Source organism: Sarcophilus harrisii, chromosome 6, assembly GCF_902635505.1.
Source record: "Sarcophilus harrisii chromosome 6, mSarHar1.11, whole genome shotgun sequence".
Classification (NCBI taxonomy): domain Eukaryota; kingdom Metazoa; phylum Chordata; class Mammalia; order Dasyuromorphia; family Dasyuridae; genus Sarcophilus; species Sarcophilus harrisii.
In genome coordinates, this window is record NC_045431.1 from 77,461,658 (window position 1) to 77,488,439 (window position 26,782).

General features: G+C 33.0%; 1 protein-coding gene across 3 annotated transcripts in view; it reads right to left on the bottom strand.

Annotated features, from left to right (window-relative positions):
* The window catches only part of FBXW7 (F-box and WD repeat domain containing 7), a 109,458-nt gene that overhangs the window by 15,242 nt on the left and 67,434 nt on the right, over positions 1–26,782 (bottom strand). For 2 of the 3 annotated variants that reach the window (XM_031943820.1, XM_023505938.2), the window contains 3 exons: positions 16,524–16,606; positions 12,352–12,493; positions 5,963–6,097 (listed from right to left, as the gene is read on the bottom strand). In XM_031943820.1, coding sequence (XP_031799680.1) covers positions 5,963–6,097; positions 12,352–12,493; positions 16,524–16,606 — 360 coding nt within the window. Of the gene's footprint in view, positions 1–5,962; positions 6,098–12,351; positions 12,494–16,523; positions 16,607–19,107; positions 20,056–26,782 lie in introns of those variants that run through there. The other variant, XM_023505937.2, reaches the window with a different exon arrangement.

Here is a 26,782-nt window from a genome sequence, read left to right on the forward strand (position 1 = left end):
TAACTAAGAAGATGGTGGTACCTTCAAGTGAAATTGGGAAATTAGAAAGAGAGGCAGATTTTGAGGCACACTTAATTGTGAATAGACCAGTTTAAGATCTTAGTGGTATATTCAGGAAGAGAGATCTATCAGACAATAGAAAGTCTGAGACTACAGTTTATGAGAGATCAAGGCTGGAGATATAGATTTGGGAGTTAATTTTACGGGAAATTAACTAATGCTAATGAGATCCATGGTATCAGGTGAGATTATCAAAGGAAAGAAGAGGACAGAGAAGGCTCACAGGGACACATCCTTGGTGGACAAGACAAAGATGATGAACCACTAAAGACTAAAGCCAGGAAAATTCAGTATCGTAGTACAGTTGAAGGAGGACTGAGTTTCAGGAAGGATCAGGTGGCCAATGGTCCAATGATGAAGGATCAAGGAGGATAAGGACTGAGGAAAGATAATTAGGTTTCATGAATAAAAGACTACCTTGGAACAAATTTCGGTAGGATGATAGGGATGGAAGCCATATTATAAAAAATTGATTAGCAAACAAAGGCAATGATTATATACTACTCTTTATAATGTTTAGCAACAAAGCAGGGGAAAGATTATCAGATGATAGCTTAAGGCAACAATTCTCAAACTTTTTGGTCTCAGGACCAAAGTTTATAAACTTAAAAATTACTGAAGACCTCCTTCACAATAATTCTTATTGATGTAGATTTTATCTATTGATACTTATTATATTATAAATTAAAACATCAGTATTATTATAAAGATAATTTTTTGATCTTGTGGATCCCTGGGCCACATTTTAAGAGGAGCTAAATTAGGGAAAGGGCAATGTCAAGATAAAGACTTTTTGTTTTTTGTTTTTTTTTGGGGGGGTGATAATTGATTTTAATTTTTTTTGAAGTTAGGGGAGATCTAAACATAGTTGTAAAGAAAAACTTTGGCAAAAAAGCAGAGGGTATTTTATCCCCTGAAAAGGTACAATAAAAGCAAACTGTATTTCATCAATATCTATTAAAAAATATCTATAAAGAATTTTTATTACTAGTTAATTTATATTACTTTTTCACTAATTTCAACAGAACTCTAAACTAATAAAGTGGTCATATTTAATAACAATATGAAATATAATGTGTATAGGCTTAATGAAAATTATGAAAATTTACTGTAATAAAAATTCCTCAGCTGCCTTAGTAATTTCTTCCCCCCCCCCCCATGATAAAGCTAATTGTTGCTTAATTGGATGATAACCAAGATAAGTAATGCTTGGAATTTCCAAAGTGTTAAGAAGCCAATCCCCTTTATACAGTGCCAAAACAACAGGAAAATGTCAACTCAATACAAATGTTCAGTAAGCCAGTTATTTATGCATGGCCTTTCAATCTAAGAAGCACTTATCAAACACCTATGTTGAGCAGTGTAATAGTTTCCAGAGATAGAAAAAGATAAAAATTAAATCATGCAGAGAAGTAAATACAAAGCTTACAGAAAATAATTCTGAAGGGGTAAACACTAAAGACCAAAAGGATGAGGAAAGGCCTTGTGTGAGGGATGCTAGAGCTGAGAATGGAAGGACCTAAGAATTCCCCCCCTGAGGCAGAGGTGGAGCAGAGCCTCTCAGGCATGGTCACCTATTCAAAGGCACAGAGAAGGAAAAGGAAGCAAAGAATCAGCCAATGAGCCAGTTGGGCTGAACCAAAGTAAGTGAGTGGGAGTAGTATAAAATAAATCAAGAAATACAGGTTGGAGTCAGATTGTAAAGGCCCTTACACACCACAAAGAAAAGCCAAACATTTACTAAGCACATGTTTTGTATTAGGCACTGCAATAAGCACTGGGGATACAATGAAAGGCAAAAATTAAACAATAAACAGTTCTTGCTTTTGAGGAATCTAATAGTGGAGACAACATGCAAAAGACTACATTGGAAAAATACATCCAAGTCCTAGGGATTGCCAGAGAAAATGTCCAAAATCAGAAGATGACCAAGTTTGTGTGCGAGGAACAGCCAGGACGCCAATATCACCAAAGACTACATGGGACCAAAAGAATCCACGGGAGTGGGGTAAGAAGACTGGAAGGGGGACTGAAGGAGAGCAGCTTATGAAGGGCTTTGAATGCCAAAGAGAGGAATTTACACTTGGCCATGGAAACAACAGGGAGGCACTGGAATTGACTGAATGAGGGGGTGGGATGATCAGATTTGTGCTTAAGGAACATGACTTTGCTGAATGGAAGACAAATCTGGAATAGGAGGAAACCCATGGTAAGGGGACAAGCACCAGATTATTGTATAGTACAGGAGTGAGACATCAAGGATCTATCTTAGGGTGGTTGGCAATGTTAAAGAAGTGACAAGGTCTATATGAGAGGGACTTGGAAAGGTAGAATCATTAACAATTTGGTAAGATTTTGGACAGATTTGAGCAGAGAGGAATAATTGAAGATTAGACCCAAGTTGCAAAGCTAGATAACTAGGAAGATGTAGCATCCTAGAGAAAAAAGGGAAGTGAGAAGTAAAGTCAAATCATAAAAACTATATCCCAGGACTGGTGATCTATCTGTTGGGAGCAGGGAAATAAAGAGAAGTATCTGCCTTGAACTTGAACTTTCAAAAATGAAAATGGCAAATGCTGGAGGGATGATGGGAAGACAGGCATATTAATACACTGTTGGTAATACTATAAACTGGTCTAACCAATCTAAAATTTATTTTTGTATTACATTGTAATTCACTAACATGGCACACCCTTTTATCTAAGGAATATAAGAAAATTTTAAAAAGAAGGAAAGATTCTATATAAACAAAATTATTTATATCAGTATTTTTTTTTCTGTAGTAAAGTAAAGAAGGAGAATGGGTGCCCATTATTTGGAGTTAAATGATTTGTGATGTATGAATATAATGGAATTTTTTATATGATATAAAAAGGCAGAGAAGTAATCAGTGAATAAAGCAAGACTAAAGATTAGGAGAAAAGGGATATGTGAAAAGGTAGATTTCCAGAAAAAATGAAATCAAGGGCAGAAGTAGAGGAACTGACCTTGGTTTAAAAAAAAAAAAAAAAAAAAAAAAGGTCAAGTTTTGAAAGAATGGAGAAGGATATTGAGGGGATATCAGATATGGAATTGTGGCAATTAGGGATAGCCTTAATCTTTTTGATAAAGCATGAACTGAGATCCTTTATTAAGAGGGAAAGGTACTTCCATCTTCCTAGTTACCCAACTTTGCAACTTGGGTTTCATGGTTGACCAAGGGGAGTCAAGGAAGGGGAGCATCCTGTTGCCTTTGCCTTTCTACATCAAAGACAGACAATTTAATTATATGGCACCAAAATGAATGAGAGTAAAAGAAAAACTCAATAGGGACAAGTCAGAACAGAGAAGTTTACAATTTTTGTTTTGGTTTGTTTGTTTGTTTTTTTTAATGAATAGAAAGATTTCTAACAAAAGAACCCCTTAATTGGGTCAAAATCTGGACTATACCACCTGTTAGAGATATTTAATTGACTTGATGAATTGAACAGATCTGACTCTGTTCACCCATACAGGGTCTAAGTAAAAAAAGTTCAAAAAACCCTTGGAACCATGAAATCCAAGTTTTCATGATTTCTGAAAAAGACGATGAAGATACTTTCTACAAACCCTTGGGATTTCAGTTCCAATTTGGGCAAGTAATTTTGTCCGCTGCAAATGCTTTGTTAAGCTTTTGCTTCTACTAACTACTTAGGGCAGTTTAATAGCTGCTACGTGGAACCTCATTGGCTCTATGTCAGGGGTAAAGCACTATGAGGACCTAAAGAATGAGTTGAGAACCATGCATGTTACAGTCAGCTCTTCTACTTATTTGCTACATTTGTTATACTAAATTTGCCTTAACCCACATCATCTAAACAAATGTCATTTGCCATACACATCCCTTAGAATTGACCACCTGGTGATATCCTTTTGTCTAGAAAAAACAATTAAACTATCAGGAAGGAGTATGTCTATATTTACTTTATTTTTTTTTTTTAAAGAGCACCTTAAGAGTCCTTTGTGAGATTTTATGAGCCTAATAATCTGCTACTGGTTAAGGAATCTGGAGATCACAGAAATACACTGGAGAGAAAGAAGTATTAAGTATTATTTACTAAATACATATAAAGACCATTTTCCTGCTATATAGATTATATTTTGCAAATTGATAACAGTTCTTAGGTTATTAAATATTGGTTTCAGTTTTATTTCCTCAAGAAATTATGTTTTACTAATATTTACATGTATGAAAGGAACTATTCTGTTAATCTAGAAGGAATTTTTATTGGTACTTGAAAAGTACAATATAAACAATACTAATCTATAAAGTTGTCTGTAGACTTTTCCCCATTTTTGAACCAATTTTTGCCATATCTTCCCTTTAAAATGACTTTTCATTTAAAAACACTAAAAAAGAACACAAGTCAAGTCAATAAAATGATATGCCTTTTGTTATTGGAGATTTGTATTGAATTTTAGCCTCTTAAGATATTTCCCTATTTTGTTTGGTTCTGACAATAAAATGATTCTTTTTTTTATTTTCCCAAAATGATGTCACTATGAAGATCTGAAGTCAAATGCTTTGCTCTTGGTGAAAGAAAGAGAGAAAACTGCTACAAGGAAGAGCAACATTATTTTAATGAAAATAAAAGTCTCTAGAATAAGGGTATTGAGAGAAACAGGGAAATAAATCAAAGGTCAAAGATGAAGAGACTCATTGAGTCCAACATCTATAAAAGGGCTTCTCATTATTAATCTCCTTCTGAAGTCAAAGAAACCCATGTCACTTTCTGAAGCCAATTTTACCTAAAAGATTCACTGTTTTACTACAAGAATTATCGTGAGGGGAAAAACAAAAAACAAAACAAATTTTGTTACAAGTGGGACTAAATTGTTCTTTTATATGAAAGAAAATACACTCCCAGCAAAGATATTTTTCCCAGACTGTCTTACTCTGGAATTATACTTAATATCAGTATACATTAATTATGTCATCAGGTTAATTATTTTCATATCTGAAATGATAATTATGCACCTTCAGGATCCTTAAGCCATTTGAAATAGTTATATGAAAAGAATTCTCTTTCAAACTCAAATTGCTCATAGCTATAAGCATTATTTGAAATAAGGCAGTATATTTCTTTCACAATTTCTTTTTTCCTAACCTCCATATAGCTAGTGATACACACATAAAACTGAATGAGCTGTGTAAATACCAATTACAATGATGTTCACAAAATATTCTACTTATCAGTTTTATTCTGCCTCAAAAGCAAATGAATAAACCCTTTGACAAGATGATGTAATTTTTCAAATATGTTTATTTCTTCTTGAAATTGATTTTGTGTATTATATACCCCACAACACATATTGAAAATGCTAATATAAACTTAAATTCCATTAATTTCATGCACGTCTTTAAAATAAAATTGCTCAGAGAAAATATGAATTGTGGTAAACAAGTACCAGGCAACTTAAATTTTTTAAAAGGATCATAAATTGATAAATTCAGAAGAAATTTAAAAAAAAAATTAAAGCCACTAGTATTTCCATTCCTACTAGAATTTCAACTTTAAAAACATTACGCTAAAGATTCAGAAACAACCTACAAAATACATGAAGACTGTCAATAGTCTGGGAGTTTGAAAAAGTCTTGATGAGGCATTCAAAGTAACTGAATTCACTAGTTTTCCCTTTTTACATGGAAAATATCCCAGTAGTGGAAAGAAGTCTCTCAGCTTATGAGAATACATTAATCTGAGAATTACATTATTAAAGTCAAGGCAGTTTTGTTAACTTACTGTCCTCTTTAACACCAATTAACTGTGTTAAACTGACAATACTGAATATCATAATTAGCATATAAGTGTTTGAAAGTAGCAAAAGATGCTTTATGTAGTTAAACAGCACCTAGTACCCAACATTAATTGATAATCCTCACCTCTTTGGGGAGCAACGAAATGAAGTCTCGCTGAAACTGAGGCTCTATTACTTGCATCATATGTTTTACTTGTGTTGGTTCACAACTATCAATAAGCTCATCTAAAGCAAGCAGCTTCTCTGGTCCACTCCAGCTCTGTCAAACAGAAAATACCCTTAGCATTAGTATTATTTCAATAGAAGCCTTAAAAAATAATTTGAATATAAAACCTGAGGTAGATTTCTATATCAAGAAAATAAAAATTTAATTGATTAAATTCTTTGAAATTTAGCTTTTAAATAGTAAGTTACCCTTTAAAAAATTCTAATTACTGCACAACACTCATTAACCAAATTAAATTTTCAAACACAAGATTACATTGTCATTGAACACAAGTAAAATAAAACTACAATTTAAAGTTAGAGTAGTTTAAAAAATATTTCCAAAGTTTATGGACTGTGAACCAGGAAGGGTTTTTTTTTTTTTAAATAAGATTATCTTTTTTTCCTCATTCAAATTTAAACGATATAATCATTTAGTTTTAAAGTTTCACAAAATAAACCAAAAATTTCATTTGGAATGGCAATTTCATCTCACCAAAGCTTATTTCATAAAATGCTTTGCATATAGCTGAAACTTATTTATTATATTATTGTAGTTGCATGTTCATCTGTAACCAGGATTCTGGCTGTAAACCAAAATTTTGTTCTGTAAACATCAATTTACATTACTGAGTAAATAGGGAATTTTGATTGGTAATTTTCCTTTCTCTACATTCTTTCTAATGGGCACCATAAAATTGGATGTTTTTAATAAGGCACTCATCTGAGAGTATTGCAGATTAACAACATCATTTGCAGAAAAATTAATAACTGAACATACTGCACATCTGACAAGTGTGTCTTCCACAAACTCAAAGGCCTTTGATTTGTTATTCCAAAACAACTTCAACTAAAATCCCACGAACAATAAAAAATGGTAACTGATTTAGTTGGTTAAATTAGAACTTGAATAAAGGAGTAAAAAAAAGTTGACATGAAATGGGATGCCACAATACTGGAAACCAATACATAATCACATGTTGTGTGTGTGTGTGTGTGTGTGTGTGTGTGTGTGTTTTTAAAATGACATCCATGACTATAACAAGACATAAAAGGGCACTGGGGGGAAGGGTGTTAAAATATTAAATTTGTTTTTTCAAACTGCTTCTTTAAAATAAAAACCACAGTTATAAGGTCCTTTGTTTATCTCATTAATATAAAGTGGTATTGTTTTGCATGCATACACTGTCTTCTATTAAAGTAAAGGTTTAAAAACTCAGATCAAATAAAGCAATACCCCCATTTTTGAGAATTAATAAAGTCATCAAACTAATGTCAGACAAGTCAGAGACAGAGTTAGATGAAGAAATTAATTCTTTACTCCGTTTCTGGCCAAGATAGGGAGTTTGGACTTGATCTTATAACTGACATTGTATTGCAGATAAAAGCAAACTGAAGTTATGATGTAACTAGCTCAGATACTGTTGTAGTTATCTTTGGAGATTTCTACTTAGATACCTTTTTTTTAAAGCACAATTTACATGATACCTATATGCATACATGTACATCTAGATTTACATAATTTATACATGTATATATACATAATGTACTACACACACACACACACACACACACACACACACACACACCCATATCATTACTTTAAAGTTATCCTTCAGTCGAAGCCACTATGCTACATAATGAAATAGAGATTATCTCTGTCTCTTTGCCTTTGTATAATATACCATTTTTTTCTCACCCTAAGTTAGGAAAGAGAAGTAAATTAAATTATTTCATTTGTTGAAATATATTATCTCATTTTATTCTCACAAAATAACTCGTGGTAAGGTAAGTATAGTTTAAATAGCACCAGTCTGAGACTCTGGGGATCCAGATTTTAGTTCTGAATTGGCTCACTGATGTGCGATGTAAAAAAACTTGGACAAGTCACTTTAACAATGGATCTCAGCTTCTTCATCTGCAAAATAAGAAGTTAGCCTAGGCAACCTCTAAGAGATCTTCACAGACCTAATGACATTCTGTTTCAAATAATATTGGATAAAGCAAAAGCCATGCAAATGAGTTTCTTAAATTTTGTTTCAGTAAGATTTGACATTCATCAATTATAAACAAACATGTCTAATTAGGACCTTTAGAAAATCAGTCATTTGAAGTCTGATATTTGATTTGAAATAATGACACAACTCTTAAGATTCCTCTTTTCCCTGTCACACATCACTATTCTGGCACAAAAAAAAAAAAAAAAAAAAAAAAAAAAATACAATGAACTACCTTTCTGGAAAACAACAAAATGAATTTCCTGCATGTATAGACTTACTCCAAGTGATAAGCTTAGCTCCAAATTTTACATTTGATTATGACTTTGCAGCAATGAGCATAGCTAATTATTGTGCTGAGAAGGGAAAACGAGGATAAGGGAGTTAGTGGAAGGGTGCTGGACAAAGCTGTAAATGATGAATTCAACTACCATTAATTAACTGTGTGACTTCAGGTAGGACATTTAACTTCTCTGGGCTTTGTTTTCTTCATTTATAAAGGGAATAGCTAGATTTCTAAGGTCTCTTCTACTTCAAAAATTCCATAATTTTATTTGTTATGTTATTTTTTTAATGGAGATAATTATCCTTTGTCTCCCCCCTCCCCCCAAAAAATAAGTGTATACTTTTCTTTGGTCTTCTATTTTAAGATATTATAGGAGAGAAACAATTATAACTGAAGGGTCAGGAAATGAAAAGCTACAATTTGTGGAGAAATAATGTGGAACAAATGCCAATTGCAAGTTTAAAATTCTCTGTGGAATTTATGTATTATTTCATGAAATTTTGAGTTAGAAGCGAATTTAGAGATCATTTAGCTCAACTTTTCAAGTCAATAGCACACTGCAGTATGCCTCCCCCAATCTAAAGATAGACAAGACAGTCTCCATATACCATACCTCCCATCTCTCTCTTGCTGATATATTCAGTCATTCAAGCACTCTTTGTGATTTGATTTCTTTGTAATACTGTCTGAAACTAATAGTTAAGTAATACTTATAATCTTTTTTTTCCTGTGAAAAAAGCACTATGAAAGCCCATTAATATATAAGAGTATCTAAACAAAATGGGAAAGAGTGGAAAGAAATGCTAGAGAGTATTTAGTGCCACTATTTCCAAGGGTCAACATGAAAATGGGGGAGGGGGAATTATTTGGTACATTAGACCTTTTATAATGTAGTTCCTCTTGTCTCTACATTTAAATTCTAAAAAATAATAAAAAAAGAGTATTTTAAATTAATTATTTCTGAAAACTTGCTTTGAACCCAAGGACAACTCCTCACCCCTCTCATGTTCAATATATTATTAAGAAAATACTTCTGAACAGATGAGCTGTTCATGAATCCAGAGTAAGTGATAATAAATGGATAACCTGAGTGATATATTAGTACTCAGAAGTGGTAAAAGAGCATGAGATTTCTAATTTGTGAGAAATTTGGGGAGGATTTATGGGAGGTCATGGACAAAAATCATAAAGAACAAAAAGCTATGGAAAGTCTATAATTTGCAGCTGGAGTTCATGTATCTATGAACAAATATAGATATTATATTCATAGACAATAATATAAATACATCTATGGGCAACCCCAAGTAAATCTTAATAAGGAAATTATATTATTTATATGTTAAACTATTCTGAATCTTTTTTAAGAGGGAAAAATCTTATGGCACCCAAAAAAACCTAAAATCAGCTGAAGCATTAGTTGTGGTTCCCACCCCCACCCCCCAATAAAAGCAAGCCAAATTTGGCAAAATAAAAACTTGAATTATATAAAAGTTTTGTCTTGTTTGTCTTTAATATGTACTCTTTTTATAAAAAGACTTTTTTAGTTTCCTCTGACCTAAAATGCTATCTCATTTATGCCTATTCTATTTACAATGACTGAAGAAATACTGTCAATACTGATGGAGTTAGATCAAACCAGAGCTGTAGCAAGTGGCTTAGGAGCAATCGCAAAATAGTAAGGGTTCAAGATATTCCATTTTGCTAGTTAAGTAAAGAAAATTCAACACTATGTTCCAACACTGTTTTCACAGAAATCATGCCATTTTAATTATACTTTAGCTATATCACATAGGTCAAAATTTAACACAATGACTATGTCTCCTTTTCATATAAAATTAAATCTACTAGTTGGGCATTTAAATAAATTTTTAAGAGATGAGTCTTTAGTAGAATGAGTCATTTCTAGCAGCTTTGGCACAAACACTGAAGATAAAGAGTATAGCAAAACAACAAAAATTCTTGGGTATATTAGAGACCTGATACTTAAAAAATTAAGGGAAATTTTTATGCTTTAAAAATTAAAAATTAAAAAAATTTAAGACTACCTATTTAGCTAGCTTTTCATTGTGAATATATTTCTTTGTTACAGAAAACTTATGTGGAAAAAAAAGCAGTATACCTCTAGGGATAATTTGAAATGCCACTGTTGCTAATCACAAACAAGTTTTGCTCATTGAAACCTTTCCCCTTTTGAAGCAATGATCAAATAGACCTGTATATGGACAAATGATAGCCTACCACTTTAGATTTTGTTGGGGTATATCTGTTCTTTCAGGCAATTCAACTGATCCAAATCTCAAGTTTTACATTTTTCTCCCTTTTATGTACTCTATTTTTTTTAGAAAGCTGGTAGTAATTACTCACTTATAGGATTCTTAATAATTAATAAGATGAGACACCATCAAAACAAATAAACATTGTAAAAGTACTGCCCAGATGCCAAACTGCAGGCTGATCAATGAGGAAAAATGGGATAAAACCAAATAATCAAATAAGACTTTGGTTCTCCATCCACAAAACAAAAACATAATTGGTTGGGTCATTAAAATGAGGAGTGAAACTTTGCCCTGGGCTGCCTTCTGACACTATGGAAATTTGAGATAATTTGCTCATATTAAACATTTTCTTTTGAGACAGGCTGCCATGATGAAAATTTCACTCATCACTAGTACTACTAATTTTCCACCATATTGGTATTAGAGTATGAAGAAAACAGTTCATGCTCTTCTTGAAAACAGTAAAACTCAAAGAAGGAAAAGTTTAAAAACATACATATATAAACAATTATACCCTTTTTGCATTCACCAGAGAGCTAAATTTAAAGTCTCTTATATGAACTGTTTTTCAAAGTAGCTCTTGAAAACTTAAAACATGTGTAGTTTCCATCTCTCACTATAAAGAAATATGTTTGTAAAGAAATGATGGCAATACTGGGATGTTTTAAGGAAAACTGTCTTCAAATAAATTGGAAAATAATGGATTTCTAAATGATATGCTTAATATGTAAATATTATAATTACATATTACATAAAATATATTCTTATTTATTTAGGAAATACATGTAAGGCCTAATACTAGGTCATTTGTAGGCCTAATACTAGATCATTCATTGTAGGGGAAAATCTAGTGTACATTTTTCAATCCCTTTAGCTTTTAGTTTGTTATCTAAAATAATATACGATTACAATTCAACTAAAATCAACTTGGTGGATACAAAAGGATGTGTTTAAGTACATCGACATAATTTTTAAATCTACATTGCTGCCCGAGTACCTAGAAAGTAATTTTTTAAAAAATGCACTTTCTGGTTTTTTTGCTTAGATTTAAAAACCCAGTTACAAAATAAATGAAGACAACTTTTGAAATCTAAAATTATCTCTTCAAATGATTAAAGTATATTCTTGTTAGACACCTTCCTCTCTGCATTCGTAGACTCTCAGGGAGTGAGAGTGTTCAGAGTGTTGAGTGAGGCAGTAAGTCATATCTGCTTAGCTTGTTTGTGGTATGTCTGGCTGAAGATCCAAGAAGCACTTTCAGCTTACCTTATTTGTATCAGTATCCAGTATACCAGTTTATCAGTATACCAGCTTTTTCTACAAAATATTCAGTATTTAAGACTTAGGAGGTGGTTAGAAAGGTCTTACACAGTTTTAAGTGTTTAGAAAGCTACTTCTTGCTGTGAGCTTGGCATTTTTGTAAGATGCATTAGCTCCTTTGGGCCACTAGTGGGGATAGTAAATGCCCACGTTAGCATATTAAAGAGAAGTACATTGATGACGCATCTCAACATAATGTTTGGGCATGGAGCAACATGGTTTCAAAAGGTACAAGGCAACACCAGAAACCAAGTATAATAAATGAACAAAAAACAAATGTATAAAAGAAATTTTCTCAATCTAAAATCAAAAGGTTTTAATGACTGGATAACACTGGATAGTCTTTTTAAAATTACTGCTATTCAAAATTTTAAATTAATCTTTTATAACTAATGATTAAGGAAAACAATCTGCAGTCTAGATTTGTTACCTGAAACATTTTCAGCCATTCCTGAAGGCCCGTAGGTGGCTGGACAGATGTAATTCGGCGCCTTTGTTGACCTTGGCCATTGGCAGCTCTGAGGTCCCCAAATGTGGTAGGTGTTGCCGAGCATGGCACCAGGCCAGTAGTGCTGCAAAACAAACAACAGAGATGGTACTACACAGATAACTGCTTTCTACCTACCAACCCCCAAACTTTAAAATAAGGAGTTTCTTAATTCCAAAAGGTAATGATGATATGGCGCATATTATATATATTAACCATTTATTTGAAAATTCCCCAGAGAACATGGGGATAAGTAAAACTTATTTTTTCTATTCTTAGACTTAGTTTCCTCCCTCCCACATAACCACCTGTTACTATCACAACAGTACAGTTCCTCTCAAGAGAATCAAAAAATCTCCATGGTAAAGCTGCCAATGTAAATCATTAGTAGGGAATAAGTAAACAAATGACATCAAAATATTTAATTGATTTTAGAATTCACATATCCTACTACCTGAGGCTGTTGATGCCCCTTTCCTCTCAGCTTTACCTTATATTGAAAGTTAAAGTTTAAATTATCTCTTTAGAAAAGAATTGGGATAGAGTTCCAATTATCCAGCAGAAATAATCTAAATGTTTATATTTAATAAGCTGCATAGATGTGAGAACCTAAAAAAATAGAAGCATTAGATCCATTGGTTCTGAATTTTGCAAACCAAATTATTTCTGAATTTTTCTCTGCATGTCCTCATAATCTTCCCTTACTATTATGGTCTAGTCTTCTCTAATTATATATAACTGACAGGGATATTCTCTGGTTTGAAATTTTGTATCATTTTTATGCAGAAAGTATCTAAGTAGAGAGGAGAAACTGGAGAAATGGAAATCTAAAATATAATAGAGAATACCTAAATATTTTTGTCTAATAAATTTAAGTAGAAAGATTACTTTTTAGGGGAAAAACATTAATAATTCAGTTTCCTCATTTGTAAAACTAGGGCACTAGAGTAGATGATCTCAAAGGAGACTTTTGTAGCTCTAAAAATTATATGCTCCTACATACAGATGCCTACTGATAATACACTGTCTTAATCTTAATTATAATACTATTTTATTTTTCTAATTAAGTAATATAAAATTTGTTTGAAGTCATAAAAATCAAGAATAAATGTGATCATTTTAATCTTTCCTTACTAGAGGTCTTCAATGAATATATTTAGTGATGCTTTTGCAAGGGCAACCAAATCATAATAGCAAAATACATTACATTTATTCCACTAACTTTTTTTTAAGCAACTACTACATGCAATACATTACAAATTCAATTCACTATGCTACTTCTGAGGGTTTTCAAATCTAATCAATGGAGAGAAATGGAATCTTATTGCTATAGGTGCTTATCAATGTTTTGATAATTGATGAAAATGTCAACTTATGAAATAATTGTACTTCTTTACCAATTCTCATCATTTCACAGTCTCATTCTTAACAAAATATCCTGCTCTATAATTTAAATATTTCAGACTACAAAATGAACACCATATAGCATTAAACTGCTTTGGCTTAGTTCTACTAATTTCCTACTTCCAAATTTCAAAATGAAGATTCTGTTTTTCTCTTCAAGAAGAAATGAGTTAATTTCATTTTCTAAAATAAGAATGATCTATGCTTATGTCTTGTATGGCACAAGATGATGTGAAAAAGATCTCTTTACTCATTCTCATATGTTCAAAATGGCAAACATGCATTTTCATAACTGGAAAATCATCCAAAATTCAGAACCGTTCTACATTTAATCTAATCCTATTTACTGAGATTATTTGTGAAAAAGCTAATTCAACTTCTACCTTTTCTTGTTTTAAATAAACCAAAAGAAAACCCTACTAGTTGCTTTTATGGTAATCAGAAAATCATGAAAGCCTATTTTTTTATTCTTGTTTCTGGGATATATTATGAAAAAGTGACATCGAACTAAACCCTAAAAGGTTACTTTCCTAAGAATACAAAAAATAAATACAAATAAAATTCAAGAAATGAAAGTGGGCCTTTCTTTGAAATTGTTAATTATCTAGGAGAAACATTATTGGCGAAGCTAAAGAGGTTAGATTTAATGACCTCTAAGATCCTTTTCAACTCTAAATCTATTTACTTGTATGGAAAACCAATTTAAACTAAGTTTTTTATATAGTGAAATATACTATAGTAACTATGAATGTGTGTGCATGTGGGATGTATATATGTATGTGTGCGTGTGTATGTGTGTCCAAATGTGTGTAGGACATTACTATAAGGAATAACTGAAATAATATGCTTTTTGTTGTTGTTGCTGTCCATGCCCAACTCTTCATGACCTCACATTTGGGTTTTCTTGGCAATGATACTGGACTGATTTGCCATTTCCTTCTTTACCTTATTTGACAGATGAGGAAACTGAGGCAGTAGTGATTTGCCCAAGGTCACAAAGCTAGCAAGCACCTGAGGATAGATTTGAATTCAGGAAGACAAGTCTTCCTGACTTTAAGCTGGTCACTCTGTTTACTATGCCACCTAGCTGCCAAACTATAAAGCATTATATATAGTATTATTAGACTAAAAAAGAGAAAAAAAGCTAATTTCTTTCATTTTACTGCCCATACTAATAAGGCAAGTAAAATACCTGTACTAAAATAAAGTTTTCATGATGCTTAAAAATTAATATGAAATATTTTTATACATCCCAGTTCAAATCAATTATCATTGCTAATAGAGCATAGGAATAACAGAAACCCATAGATACATCCTAATTCTCATTTTGCCATTGATTCAAACTCCCCCAGTTATCAAATCCTTTAGCAAGGCAGCTAATAAAAATAAGAAAACAGACTGAGAGTTTCATTCCCTTTATCATTTCACACCCTCTGCTGCCCAAAAACAGTGAAACTGTCTAAGGATAGGCAAGCAAGAAGAAAAGAAAAAACCTAAAACAGAGAATATCTACAAATCAGAGTTAAGACAGTACTAGAAGAACTAAGAATTGATTGAAGGAAAAAGTATACATTTTTTCATACTACATTGCCTTCCCTTCAATTGTCTTGTGCTATAAACAGTCATAATTATACAGAATCATGAGACTCTAAATAGAAGAATCTGAAAAAGTAATGTCTTCTGGAATTGAACTAAAGAAAAATTTTATTGTGGAAGTAAACTATCCTAAGTCAGAAATGAAGAAGTGTGTGTGTGTGTGTGTGTGTGTGTGTGTGTATGTGTGGAGAGGAAGGATGGGGAGTGGGATATCTGGTGGTTGGTTTTATATAAGCAACAACTTAAGTCATAAGAATCATTTCTCCTAAACATTTATCAAGAGGGAGATGGAAAGAAAGAAATGCATCAATAAAAATTCACGTGCCAACTTCCATTCTGGTATATATTCAAAGAAATCTGAAGACATTTGGAAAATATAAATTTAAATTCCGAAGAATTGATACCTTTCTTTAATTTTTAAAGGATACACACAAACCATCAAAAGTTACTTTTAATTGGCAGCTTAATCGATAGTATGCTTAAGTTAGGCTAATTAGCATGAGAGTAGGAAAAGTTTTGTAGTGACGTATAAATCTCAAATGATGGAATGCTCCAGTAAGACACAAGAGAACAATTGTAGTTAGTTGTTATGGTAACTATTTGGACTGGTATGGAAATGTATGTTCTGAAAACATGTAAGAACTACTAAGCAAGTAAAATGTGGATTTTAACAATAATTTCAAGAAATAAACTCTAGTTAGTAATTATGAGGTTTGTATTACTAGTTTAAAATTGAGACTTCAGTTTTGCATGTATAAATTTCTACCTTAGGATCACAGTTGCTATAGCAACATGATACTCACATTTTGGGATTTCCTTTTCAGAATTTCTTAAGGACTGTGCTTTTAAAATTGTAGTCAGTTCACATTTTTGTCTTCAGTGAAAGCTTCTATGTATGAAATGTTTTGTTCCATAGGTAATTGTTGCAACAACACAAATTCTTAAATAAGAAACATTGACCCCTCCTTTATTAAAAAAAAAATCCTAATACCAATGAAATATAGTCATTTTAAATCATCAACAATTTAAAATAAATGGAAAGCTGTCTTTTGTCATAGCCAACTGGAAAAAGAGGATATATGTAACATTATAAGAGAGTTATTTCATTTAATTACCTTGTATATTCTGAGACTTTGCATGGTTTCTTTCCCAAAGAAAATGACCGGACCTCAGAACCATGGTCCAACTTTCTTTTCATCTACAAGATAAAAAAGTACATGTTTTAAAATTTTTTCCACTACGCCATTTTTAGCTAGCAATACTGAACATTTTTAAATTTTCACCTAAATCAAACTCTCAGAGCTGGAAGGAATCTCAGAAATGATCTACCATAAAACAGAATATTAAAAAAAAAAAGCTTAGAATTTTAGCAGGATGCCATTAATTAAATAAGTACAAATATTAAAGCTTTATTATGGTACATGTACATTAATTCACAAAATGCCCAGATATAAGTATTTTTTTTACTTATTTATTTTTTGTTGATGTGGTATGACTTTATTACTATGTATTTCCCTATCATGTATTTTCTGTAAGAAAAACATGTCTCATGATAGCTCATACAGATAAGGATCAAATTTAAGAAGTCCCCTCTCGAACTACATTTGAATTTTACAGCATTTTGAACTTATTTCTTAGATTTTTTTTTTTTTTTTTTTTTTTTTTTTAGCAAAACTAGATGAACTTTTGAAACACATTGACATTTACTATAAGGAAAAGAAAAAAGTCATAAAATCTAAATGTAAATATCAACTGTTATTTAAATAATTAATAACAGGGAGAGAGCATATTGAAAGAAAAAAAATCATAAAATTAAAGGGCTAGCTGTCAGAAAAAGGAATAACATGACTAGGGGGGGAAAAATCAAAGGGTGCATCATTAGTTTCCATATGCACATACATACATTTAAAACTAAAATAATCTAATGCTACTCTAAAATGCCCCAAATCTTCAAAGCAAGGGATACAATTAATATATACATAGTTGTGCCACCCTAAGAGGCAAATACAAGATCCGGGTTTTAAATGATACATCTTGCTTCACTACACAACACTGTATAAAAAATATTTTAACAATGCTGTTTTAATAATGATATTATGTGTTCACTTTCATATGATTTTACTTTTTGCAGAATAGTAGAATATTAAGTTGCAGAACATGCTTTAACATTTGTCAGTTGAGTTTACTACCCCTGACTACATTTATTTGAAAACTGAAAAGAATTAAATCTGATGGTAAAAATTCAACTCACCCCCCCCCCCAGCCTTAAATGTTTCCTCCCCTATGTTTGTTCCCTGATTTACTGTTGTACTCAAGGTATATAAGAAAACCCAACAGCCTCCAAAGTGATGGATAGCCTCTTTCATTTCTATGATTAAAAAAAAAAAGAAGCAGCAGCAGCAGCTTACATTGCAGGAACCTTTTTCCTGCCTATTGCCTCACATGGGAACATCACCGAAAAACATGCTATATAACATTAAAACTAAAAAGAACTCTAAGCTCCCAAAACAAACCTGCAGAGCAATGCTGAGGATAATGAGTTCCATTTTTTTAACATCATGTAGGAAAAACCAGCAAAAACACAGAGAGTTTATTCCATGGTTCATGACAGCTAACTAGAGAAGACTAGAGCTGGTCTGTTCTGCTACCTTGAAGAAGTTTCCCTGCTCATTAAATCTGTTTTAAAGTCATTCTTAAAGAAATCATTGTTTCTCCTTCCTGAAGCAGATTTGTTTTTTAAAGAAGTAGAACAAAATAAAAGCTGGAACAAAATTCTTAGTTGATGTATGTCTAAATACAGATGTATACACACACGCATCCATGCACCAAAGGACCAGTATAGAATGCTTTAAAAAAATGTTCTGGTCTTTGGATAACTATCTCATTGGTGCACAGTTTAACATTTACTATGGGAAAAACAAAAAAACCTCGGGTATCTGTTCTAATTAAGTTGGTGGGTAGGACTGGCTTTCACAACTTCTCAGGATCACTCATAAATAATACGGGTGCAGTTGCCATTTGACACACTAAAAAACTTTATTCCTATCTTAGAGATTCTCCAATGAATAAATTGCCCAATGTAATGCCTTAAGGAAATCCTCATAAGACTGTCAGGAAAAAAAAATAAAATCAAATATATACACTGAAATTCAAAAGTCATTTAAGATGACATATAGCTTACTGAAACCCTGACTTGCAAATATAATCAATTTTTGCATTTTTTTTTGGTAGAGAAAGATACTAAATGAATTTTAAAAGAAATGCAAATCTAATTCTCAAGAGCTGTAGCAATCGTACACTTCACCACAACCAAGTAAGGGGGGGAAAAACCCATGTATAAGATGCAAAAATCAGATTTAAGATTCATTAACAACCAACTAAGGTTAAAGAATTTCCAGGTCAGCATTTAGAGAGCTACATTTCAAAGTCATAACAGATTTCTGGTGCTAAATGCTCAGTTTTAAAATGGCACTACTTATTCAGATTCCTAAATTCGAGCTTTTTACGGCTATGTTCTCCTTCCTTATTTGCTCTCAATCACAGCATAAAACAGAATACCAGGCATCTAGCCACCCACCAAAATTAGAGGATACTGCAGCCATCTCTGATGATACAGATTTTCCTCCTTAGCCAAGCACACACACACACACACACACACACACACACACACACATGCTAGGAAGAAAACAGATTACTTACTTTGTAAAAAATCATTTTTAATGTGCCGTAGAACCCCATGTTTTCTGTATTTTTCCCCTTCAGTGATTCTGTGCCCCCGCGTGTCCGGCTGCTTGGCAGTCTCTGACAATATAAACCTTTTTCAGGTAGGTATGTCACAGACTCTAATGTGGACATGCTCAGGCACGTCAGAAAAGGAAGATTAGGCAGCAGAACCAGCAACAAAACTCCACTGTAAAGGCAAATGCAGCTCAGTATCAAACCGCTTCTCAGGACACACATACATACATGCAGCCCGACTGAAGAGAACTCAAGGGAATAATGAGAGAGAACGGAGAAGATTATTGGAGGAGACTCTGCCCTGTCAAAGCCTTGACTGAACAGATTCCTCCCTTAGCAGCAGAGGGATCAGATTACATCTTCCCTCGAACACAGAATGGTGCAGTCCAGGATTCAGCAATGCAGACTGCACATCAATTATATGGTGATCCGCTCCAGGGAGCCCGTAAGCACACAAGGCATTGAACAGAGGGAGGATGTGGGCAGGAAATGAGACAACCCCTATGCCAGCGTCCCCTCCCCAAACTTTTTGTCTCTTATCTTCATCTTAAAAAAACATAGGATTTTAGAAAAACATTAACAGGCAGGTGACATTTTTACCAATTTACCCTTTTTACACAACTGAAGGAGCATTAGTATAACAGACTATTTGGACCTAACTATGATGATACTGTAGTCCTGGAGAAGACTGGGGAGACTGGGGATGCAGAGTCATCAATCCCAAGGAGAGGAATAAAATATTATTATTTGCAGGGTTTACAAACAAGAATAAAGAGGTCTGGAGGGCACAACATTGGTAACAATTATGTAATATGGATTAGACATTTGCTTATGAATTTTGAAGTCTGTAGTGCTGAAGTCAATTAAAATTTTATGAAAATAGCAACTCTCTATACTTTCCCATTCTGTTCCCTATCCTCCAAAAAGAGAAGACAGGAACACTCCCTCCTCTCACACATTTACATGAACCTAAGTTACCACCAGAATGCTGATGGCTTAGCAGTGGTCAAAAGGATAACATAAAAGTTTTGCTGAAAGGTGTCCCCTCTCATTCCCCACCCCACCCCATGTCTCAACTTTGGCACATGAACTGTGTTCATTTTATGACTTCATGGTTGCCAGTTCAAATAAAGAGGCACAGGTCTATTTCAAATTTTTTTTTAATTTATTTCAATTTTCTTAGGAACACATTTTAAATACTAATATAGTTAAAGCTGTACCAATTGTCATCTTATAAAATGTTGAAAACTGGCTTTGAAGGTATTAGAATATTTCTTAGAGTAAAAAGGTCCATTATTATAGTCTAGATAACTAATTCCTACTCTCCTCAATCATATACTATATCATAAGCAGATTTAAAGTATGGGGGTTTTATTACGCTTAAATAGTCCCACCTGTACTAGTAATTGTCTGCCCTTTTTAAAAAAAAAAAAAACAAAAAAAAAAATCACTATCTTAAAAAACATACTAAATCGTTGTCCAGGATAGCAAAAAAATGCTTTCACTCACAAATTTTCAAGACAATCAATAATGGCTTGAAATAACTGTTGGTACAGAGTTGGAACTGCCAATTGCTGCAACTCTTTATGTTATATGTATAGATATACATATGTATGTGTATATATATATGTATATGGCTTTGTATGTGTTTATATCTATATCTCACCTAATATTTTCTCTTGCCAACATTTTTAAGAATTTGTCATTTCTTTGTTAATACAGCATGTCTTCTCATTGTAGCAATAGATGAAAGACTAAACCCTAGGTCAGTGATTATAAACATAAAAATAAGATTCCAAATTTAAGTTTGATCAATAATATATAGTAGTTCACATTTATATTGTGCCTGAAGGACTGTCCTCACAACAGCCTTGTAAGGTACATGGTTATTATTATCTCCATAATATAGTTGAGGAAATTGGATTTCAAAGGTTCAATAATTTGTCCAAAATCATATAGTTTATGTCAATGGTTAAGGCAGAACTTTAAACCGTCCTTAAATCACAAATCCCATACTCTTCTCTATAACATATTGCCATTCACATGATTGTCACTTGAAAATTATATTAACATTATCAACGAACAATAGACCATTTTGAGACTCCATTTAAAATTCCACTGGTTGGCAAAATACATTATGATGTAATGTTACATGATATATGACACAACAGAGTACAACATAAGATAACAAAGTCTTGATCTTGAGGGAGAATTAAGTATATTTATATATGTACATATATGTGTAGACCCACCAGAAGAAAAACACACAATTCTGAGGTTATATATATAATTAAAACATTTTTTCCCATGAAGACTCCAGATTTATTGAAAAAAGCTTAAGAGCCTATCAAAAAAATCAGCAGAAGAGTAAAAGAAAGAAAGAAAATCATTCCTAGAGTTTGTCATCATCAGTCCTAGAGCTTAAGCAAGAAGCTTATTGGCCAGGAAAGTCAAATTCTAAATAGGCAAGCCAGGAGAAAGTAGCTTGAGTTCTTGCAGCCAGTGGCCAGTTTCCATGTGATTGCTCAATGAAAATTTCCAGAGTATTTCCAATTGCTAAATTATCTTAAAATATGAATTTGATATGAAGAACATATTATTTGATCAATATGAAAAGGCTTGTACCATACCTATTCAAGAAGACCCAAAAGTTTTCAATGTGAGAATAACATTTTATCATTGCAAACTTGCACTTTCCATGATTTAAAAAAGTTAAATTATATCAAAAGCTATCTTTGACATTCTATATACAGAATTATTGGAATGTAATTAAGTTTACCAAAGGGGGAAAAAAACACTAAATAGCTACAAGAAAAAAATTCATTTCTTTATCATACAAATATTTATGAGTAGAGCAGCAATTATATATAAGATCTTCTAAATACTTATAAACAGCCAATTTCACTCATCTAAATATGAATTTAGCTTATCCTATAACTTAACCATAAATTTTTATGTTAGGCTAAAGTCACAAAAGTTTTCCATCTTGAATATATTTATTTAGCAGTTTCACCACTTATAAACCTTTTTTTTTTTTTTAAATTAAGTACCCATAACAAATCAGTCATAAAATACACACAATGCTTGCTGCAATACAAATCCACTGGATTAGGTATATATGGAGAACAGATGATAAGTAGGACTTCCCAATCAGCTGTTTCTTGATGAAATGAAGTGGGAAAGATAGCCATTAACAAGGACAAAAGAAAGGTTCTAAAAATAATCAAAGGCACAATTTTATCATAACATGGCCAGGAAATTCTGAGACAATGGCAATAAATTATCCAGTTGAGCTGCTATGTATCTAGTAAGAAGAAAAGTAACTTTTTGGAGACTGGGTTTGAGTTGGTTCCAAGTTGGATACAATATCAAATAACATTAAACAACAAATGCAAACCCAATAAGCAACCTTTCTAGAATCACAGCTTTAGAAAGTAGTATTAGATGAGCCACTAGGTTCATAGCCATACTCAAATAGAAAATTATGTTAACTGGTGGTATTAGTAAAAGCAAAGGTTTTATTCACCTTTCCTATAAAAGCATAAGATAGCAATGCAGATATTTTTAACTATTATGATAATCTTTTAATAGTTTTACATCCCATTTTTAAACCAGCAGGAGGGGGGAAAAAGTCAACAATCCTTTTGGTTTTACTATAATGACAATTTTATTCTGCTGTTACAGTGGAAAAGCCACCTGCTACAATTAGGTTTCTGGCCCTGGGCATCCTCTGGATCCAGGAAAGAGCATTTAAAACTTTGACCCAGGAAGAAAGGAATGTCGGGCATGTAGAGGTCATACCCAATTTAGTGAAGCTTCACTAACCCATTGTCATTAACCTTCTGGTATGCAATTTCATACTGACAGGGTTACAACTGGATTTGGCAAGCTAATGAGTCTGTTCAATAACAGTAATCATTAGTTAAAACAATATCTATGTCTATCATTCATATTTTCACTTGGACAAGGAGGCACTTGTATACCTTATCAGAATATTTTCCTTGTCAACTAAACTACTTATCAGTTATGAAGCAGATATGAGGATAAGGGGGTGGGAGAGAGGCACTGATTTATTGTGGATAAAAATACAGAATCATATTATAAATCTTGTAAAATCACTAAGCCATATAGAAATAAATAAGAAAACTGGAGATGTGAATGAAAGAGAGTGAGAGTGAGTATGTGTGTGTGTATACGGACTTGAAATTAACAAATGGATAGAATGATGGTCTTGTAGTCAAAGCCTTGGTTAGTGTAGAGGCTGGAACTCTGGAGAAGGATACTTGAAACAAGGTGTTGTTAACTCAATAGAACTGATGAGGTGATGGTTCTTTATTTTACATATATACTTAGTACTTAGTATGGTGATGTAATAGTTCCCTAAGTTCATACATAATCAGGATGCTATAATGATGTAATTACAATAAGGTATATAAGGATTAAGAAGGACTAGAAGAGAGACATTCTATCAGGGAGACATGCACCAGTGATCTGCTTCCAAGTTACCAACAAACCTTGCTTCTTCTTAACCTAACTATGCATTCTACATGCTTCCCTTAGAGGAGACTCTTTTCTTAGTATTTGCCCCCATTTCAGCTAAAAAATGAAAGTGACCAGTTTAGCCCTTACCAAAGCTTCCTGCTTGTCTATTTTTATATTCACCCTATTTCCGGGTCATGGGGACTCCTCCACTGACCTCATGATCGTGTCAGTGAAACTGCTGATCGTAGGTCCTTACGCCCCACGCTGAGTGCCAAAATGTAATGTCTGGGCTAGTATTCTGGAGGTCCTCCAGAAGGGCCTTAGTCTCATCAGGAAAGACACCATAAGAATGGTCAAGAATAGAGTCTAATTTCTTATCCGGCCCACTCTTGATTTTAGTGCAGGAGGCATGAGAGCCACCACCAAGCTGTTCAAAGATAGAATGTCTTTCTTCCAGTCCTTCTTAGCCCTTATATATTTATTGTAATTACATCATTATAGCATAATGATTATGTGTGAACTAGAGAACCATTATCTCATCAATTCCACTGAGTGTTTAACACCTTGTTTCAAGTATACTTCTCCAAAGTTCTGCCTTCTACATCTCCTGTTTTCTTTTTAGAATACAGGTAGTCACACCCTCCCTGATTTCTCAGGAAGGGAGGTGAAAACACCCCCCTCACCCCCCCAAAAAAGAGTAATCATGCCCTCCCTGACTTCTCAGGAAGGTGAGAACACCAAACCAAATATTGTTAGCAGGTTTCCTCTGAGCTGAAGGGTCTTACTTGAAACAGGTATACATAAATCCATCAGCATGGGAGGTATTATACAAGCACATAGTAATACAATTCAGGCTCAGGCTAGTAGTGATGTAGTAAACAACATGAATCAATATGAGGAATTATATATGTCCATAAGTTCTAGAAGGAGAGTTTATAAATAACAATCACGCATACAACTCCTTCAGCAGCCAAGAAATAGTCCAAAACCAATCTATTGTCCATTACTTCATGTGTCAGGGAATCCAATGATTCCTGTAGATTTTGATGTTGGTAACTTGGAAGCAGATCAGTGGACTCTTAAATATATTAAAATGAAAGTCTCCCTGATAGAATGTCTATTTTTCAGTCCTTCTTAGCCCTTATATACCTTATTATAATTACATCATTACAGCATGCGGATATGTGTGAACTTAGAGAACCATTATATCACCATACTAAGTACTAAGTATATATGTGAACTAGAGAACAATTATCTCATTAGTTCCACTGAGTTAACACCTTGTTTCAAGTATACTTCTTCAAAGTTCTGCCCTCCAGAGGTTAGAAAATTGACTTTGATTTGTTGGACCACATCTTAAACCATGTCTATGACTCAGTTTCTTCTCTGTAAAACAAGATGAGGGGGTTGGAACAGATGAACTTCAAGTTGCTTTAAGCTCTAAATCAATGAAATGAAAATCATGGTATTTCACTCTACATTAGGAACTTTCATTTAAAAAAAAAAAAAAACTGTACTTATCTTTTGTGTTCAAGCTACTAATAAAAATCTTGTTTGTCCTTCCTTCTCAAAGAGGACCATGACATCAGCGAGGTGATGCCATGACAAGCAAGTGAACTGAACTGAAGTAAGAGAAAACTGGGCAAAGTCACCTGCCTCACTTTCCCTTCCACAGCTTAGATTCTAGGTTTTCTTGATTCAACCCAATCTCTTTCTCCATTAAGTCAAGTTGCTCCTAATTCTACTCATAGTCATCTCCCCCAGGGGAAAGCAATTACACAAGACAGGCTTTCAGTGTTAAATTCTTAACAGTTAAATTCAAATACTATTGTGTAACCAGTCTTTTTCACAATGCTAATGAAAACAATTGACAATAAGTCCCAATAAATCAATAGAGAATACCTCAACTTATCAGGAAAACCTAAAAATTCTTAGAAATTTCAGGTTGATGTGGAAGCATATTGAGATACCAAAACTCTCATGTCCCTCCTCCTCTATGAAGTGCATGAACTAAGAAAAATATTTAATTCAGTTAAGTATCTCTTGATTTCATCTTTCACCAGACAGAAAAAAGAATACTTAGATTGAGTCACTTACGAAGGTCTTAAAAGGTTTAGGAAAATTTTTCTCTAAGGTATGCCAAAAGTTAAGTGATCATTTTGTGCTTCATGAATATAAACTGTTAAAGTTTCACTTGAGCTCCGTAATTATGTTTTGTTTTGAGACTTTATTCCTATTTGGGAATACTATATATTATGAGTAGAAATGGCTTAGGTCAGAGATATTTACAAAACCATCAACTATGCCCCTTTTGGATTTATCTCTAAGCAAAGATGCTTAACATTAGTATAATTCAATTAATAAATTTGTCCCAAGCAGAACTTGTCCCAAAACACAGAATAAAGAATTTATCTTTCACACTGATAAATGAATATAACCTTTCAAGAAGAATCATAAAGATTCATACACATGTCTCTTAACCACAGCAAAGAAAAATCCAAATAAATATGAAAAATCAAATTGGGTACAAAAGAATGAAAAAGTCTAAATGTGAGACATGAAAGTTTTATGTTAATAAAGAATAAATAAATTCCCATTTGGTTACCTCTCGTCTCTCTTAAAATCTATATTTTTCCTGATGACATTTCCGGCATGCTTGATCCCTGGCTCATAAAAATTTTTGAGAGTTGGAAGGAATCTCAGAAAACATCTGTCTTAGTTTACAAATGAGAAAACTAAGACTCACTCTGTCCATATCTTGTATGAACCTAGTTATTTTATATATTTTCTCCATCTGGAAATGAAATCTGTAGAAGCAGTAGTTGGGTTTTTTTGTTTTGTTTTGTTTTGGTTTGGTTTGGTTGGTTGGTTTTCGCCCTTCTTTGTATTACCAGGAGTTAGCACAGTGCTTGGCACAAGTACTTAAAAACTGTTCACAGATTAAATGCTATGCTTGTGCAGAGTCACAAAGCATCTAGTTTCCTGAATGCCAATTTGGTGCTTTTTCTGGTATTCCAGGAAAGATTCAACCTGAGTCCCTATAAGGTGGCCTATGAGTCAAGGCAGAAAAAGCTACAGCAGCAACATTTTACAATTGGCCTTTGTGAATAGTAGGTAAAAGTCTTGATTTTTCTAGGACTGGATACACAATCTA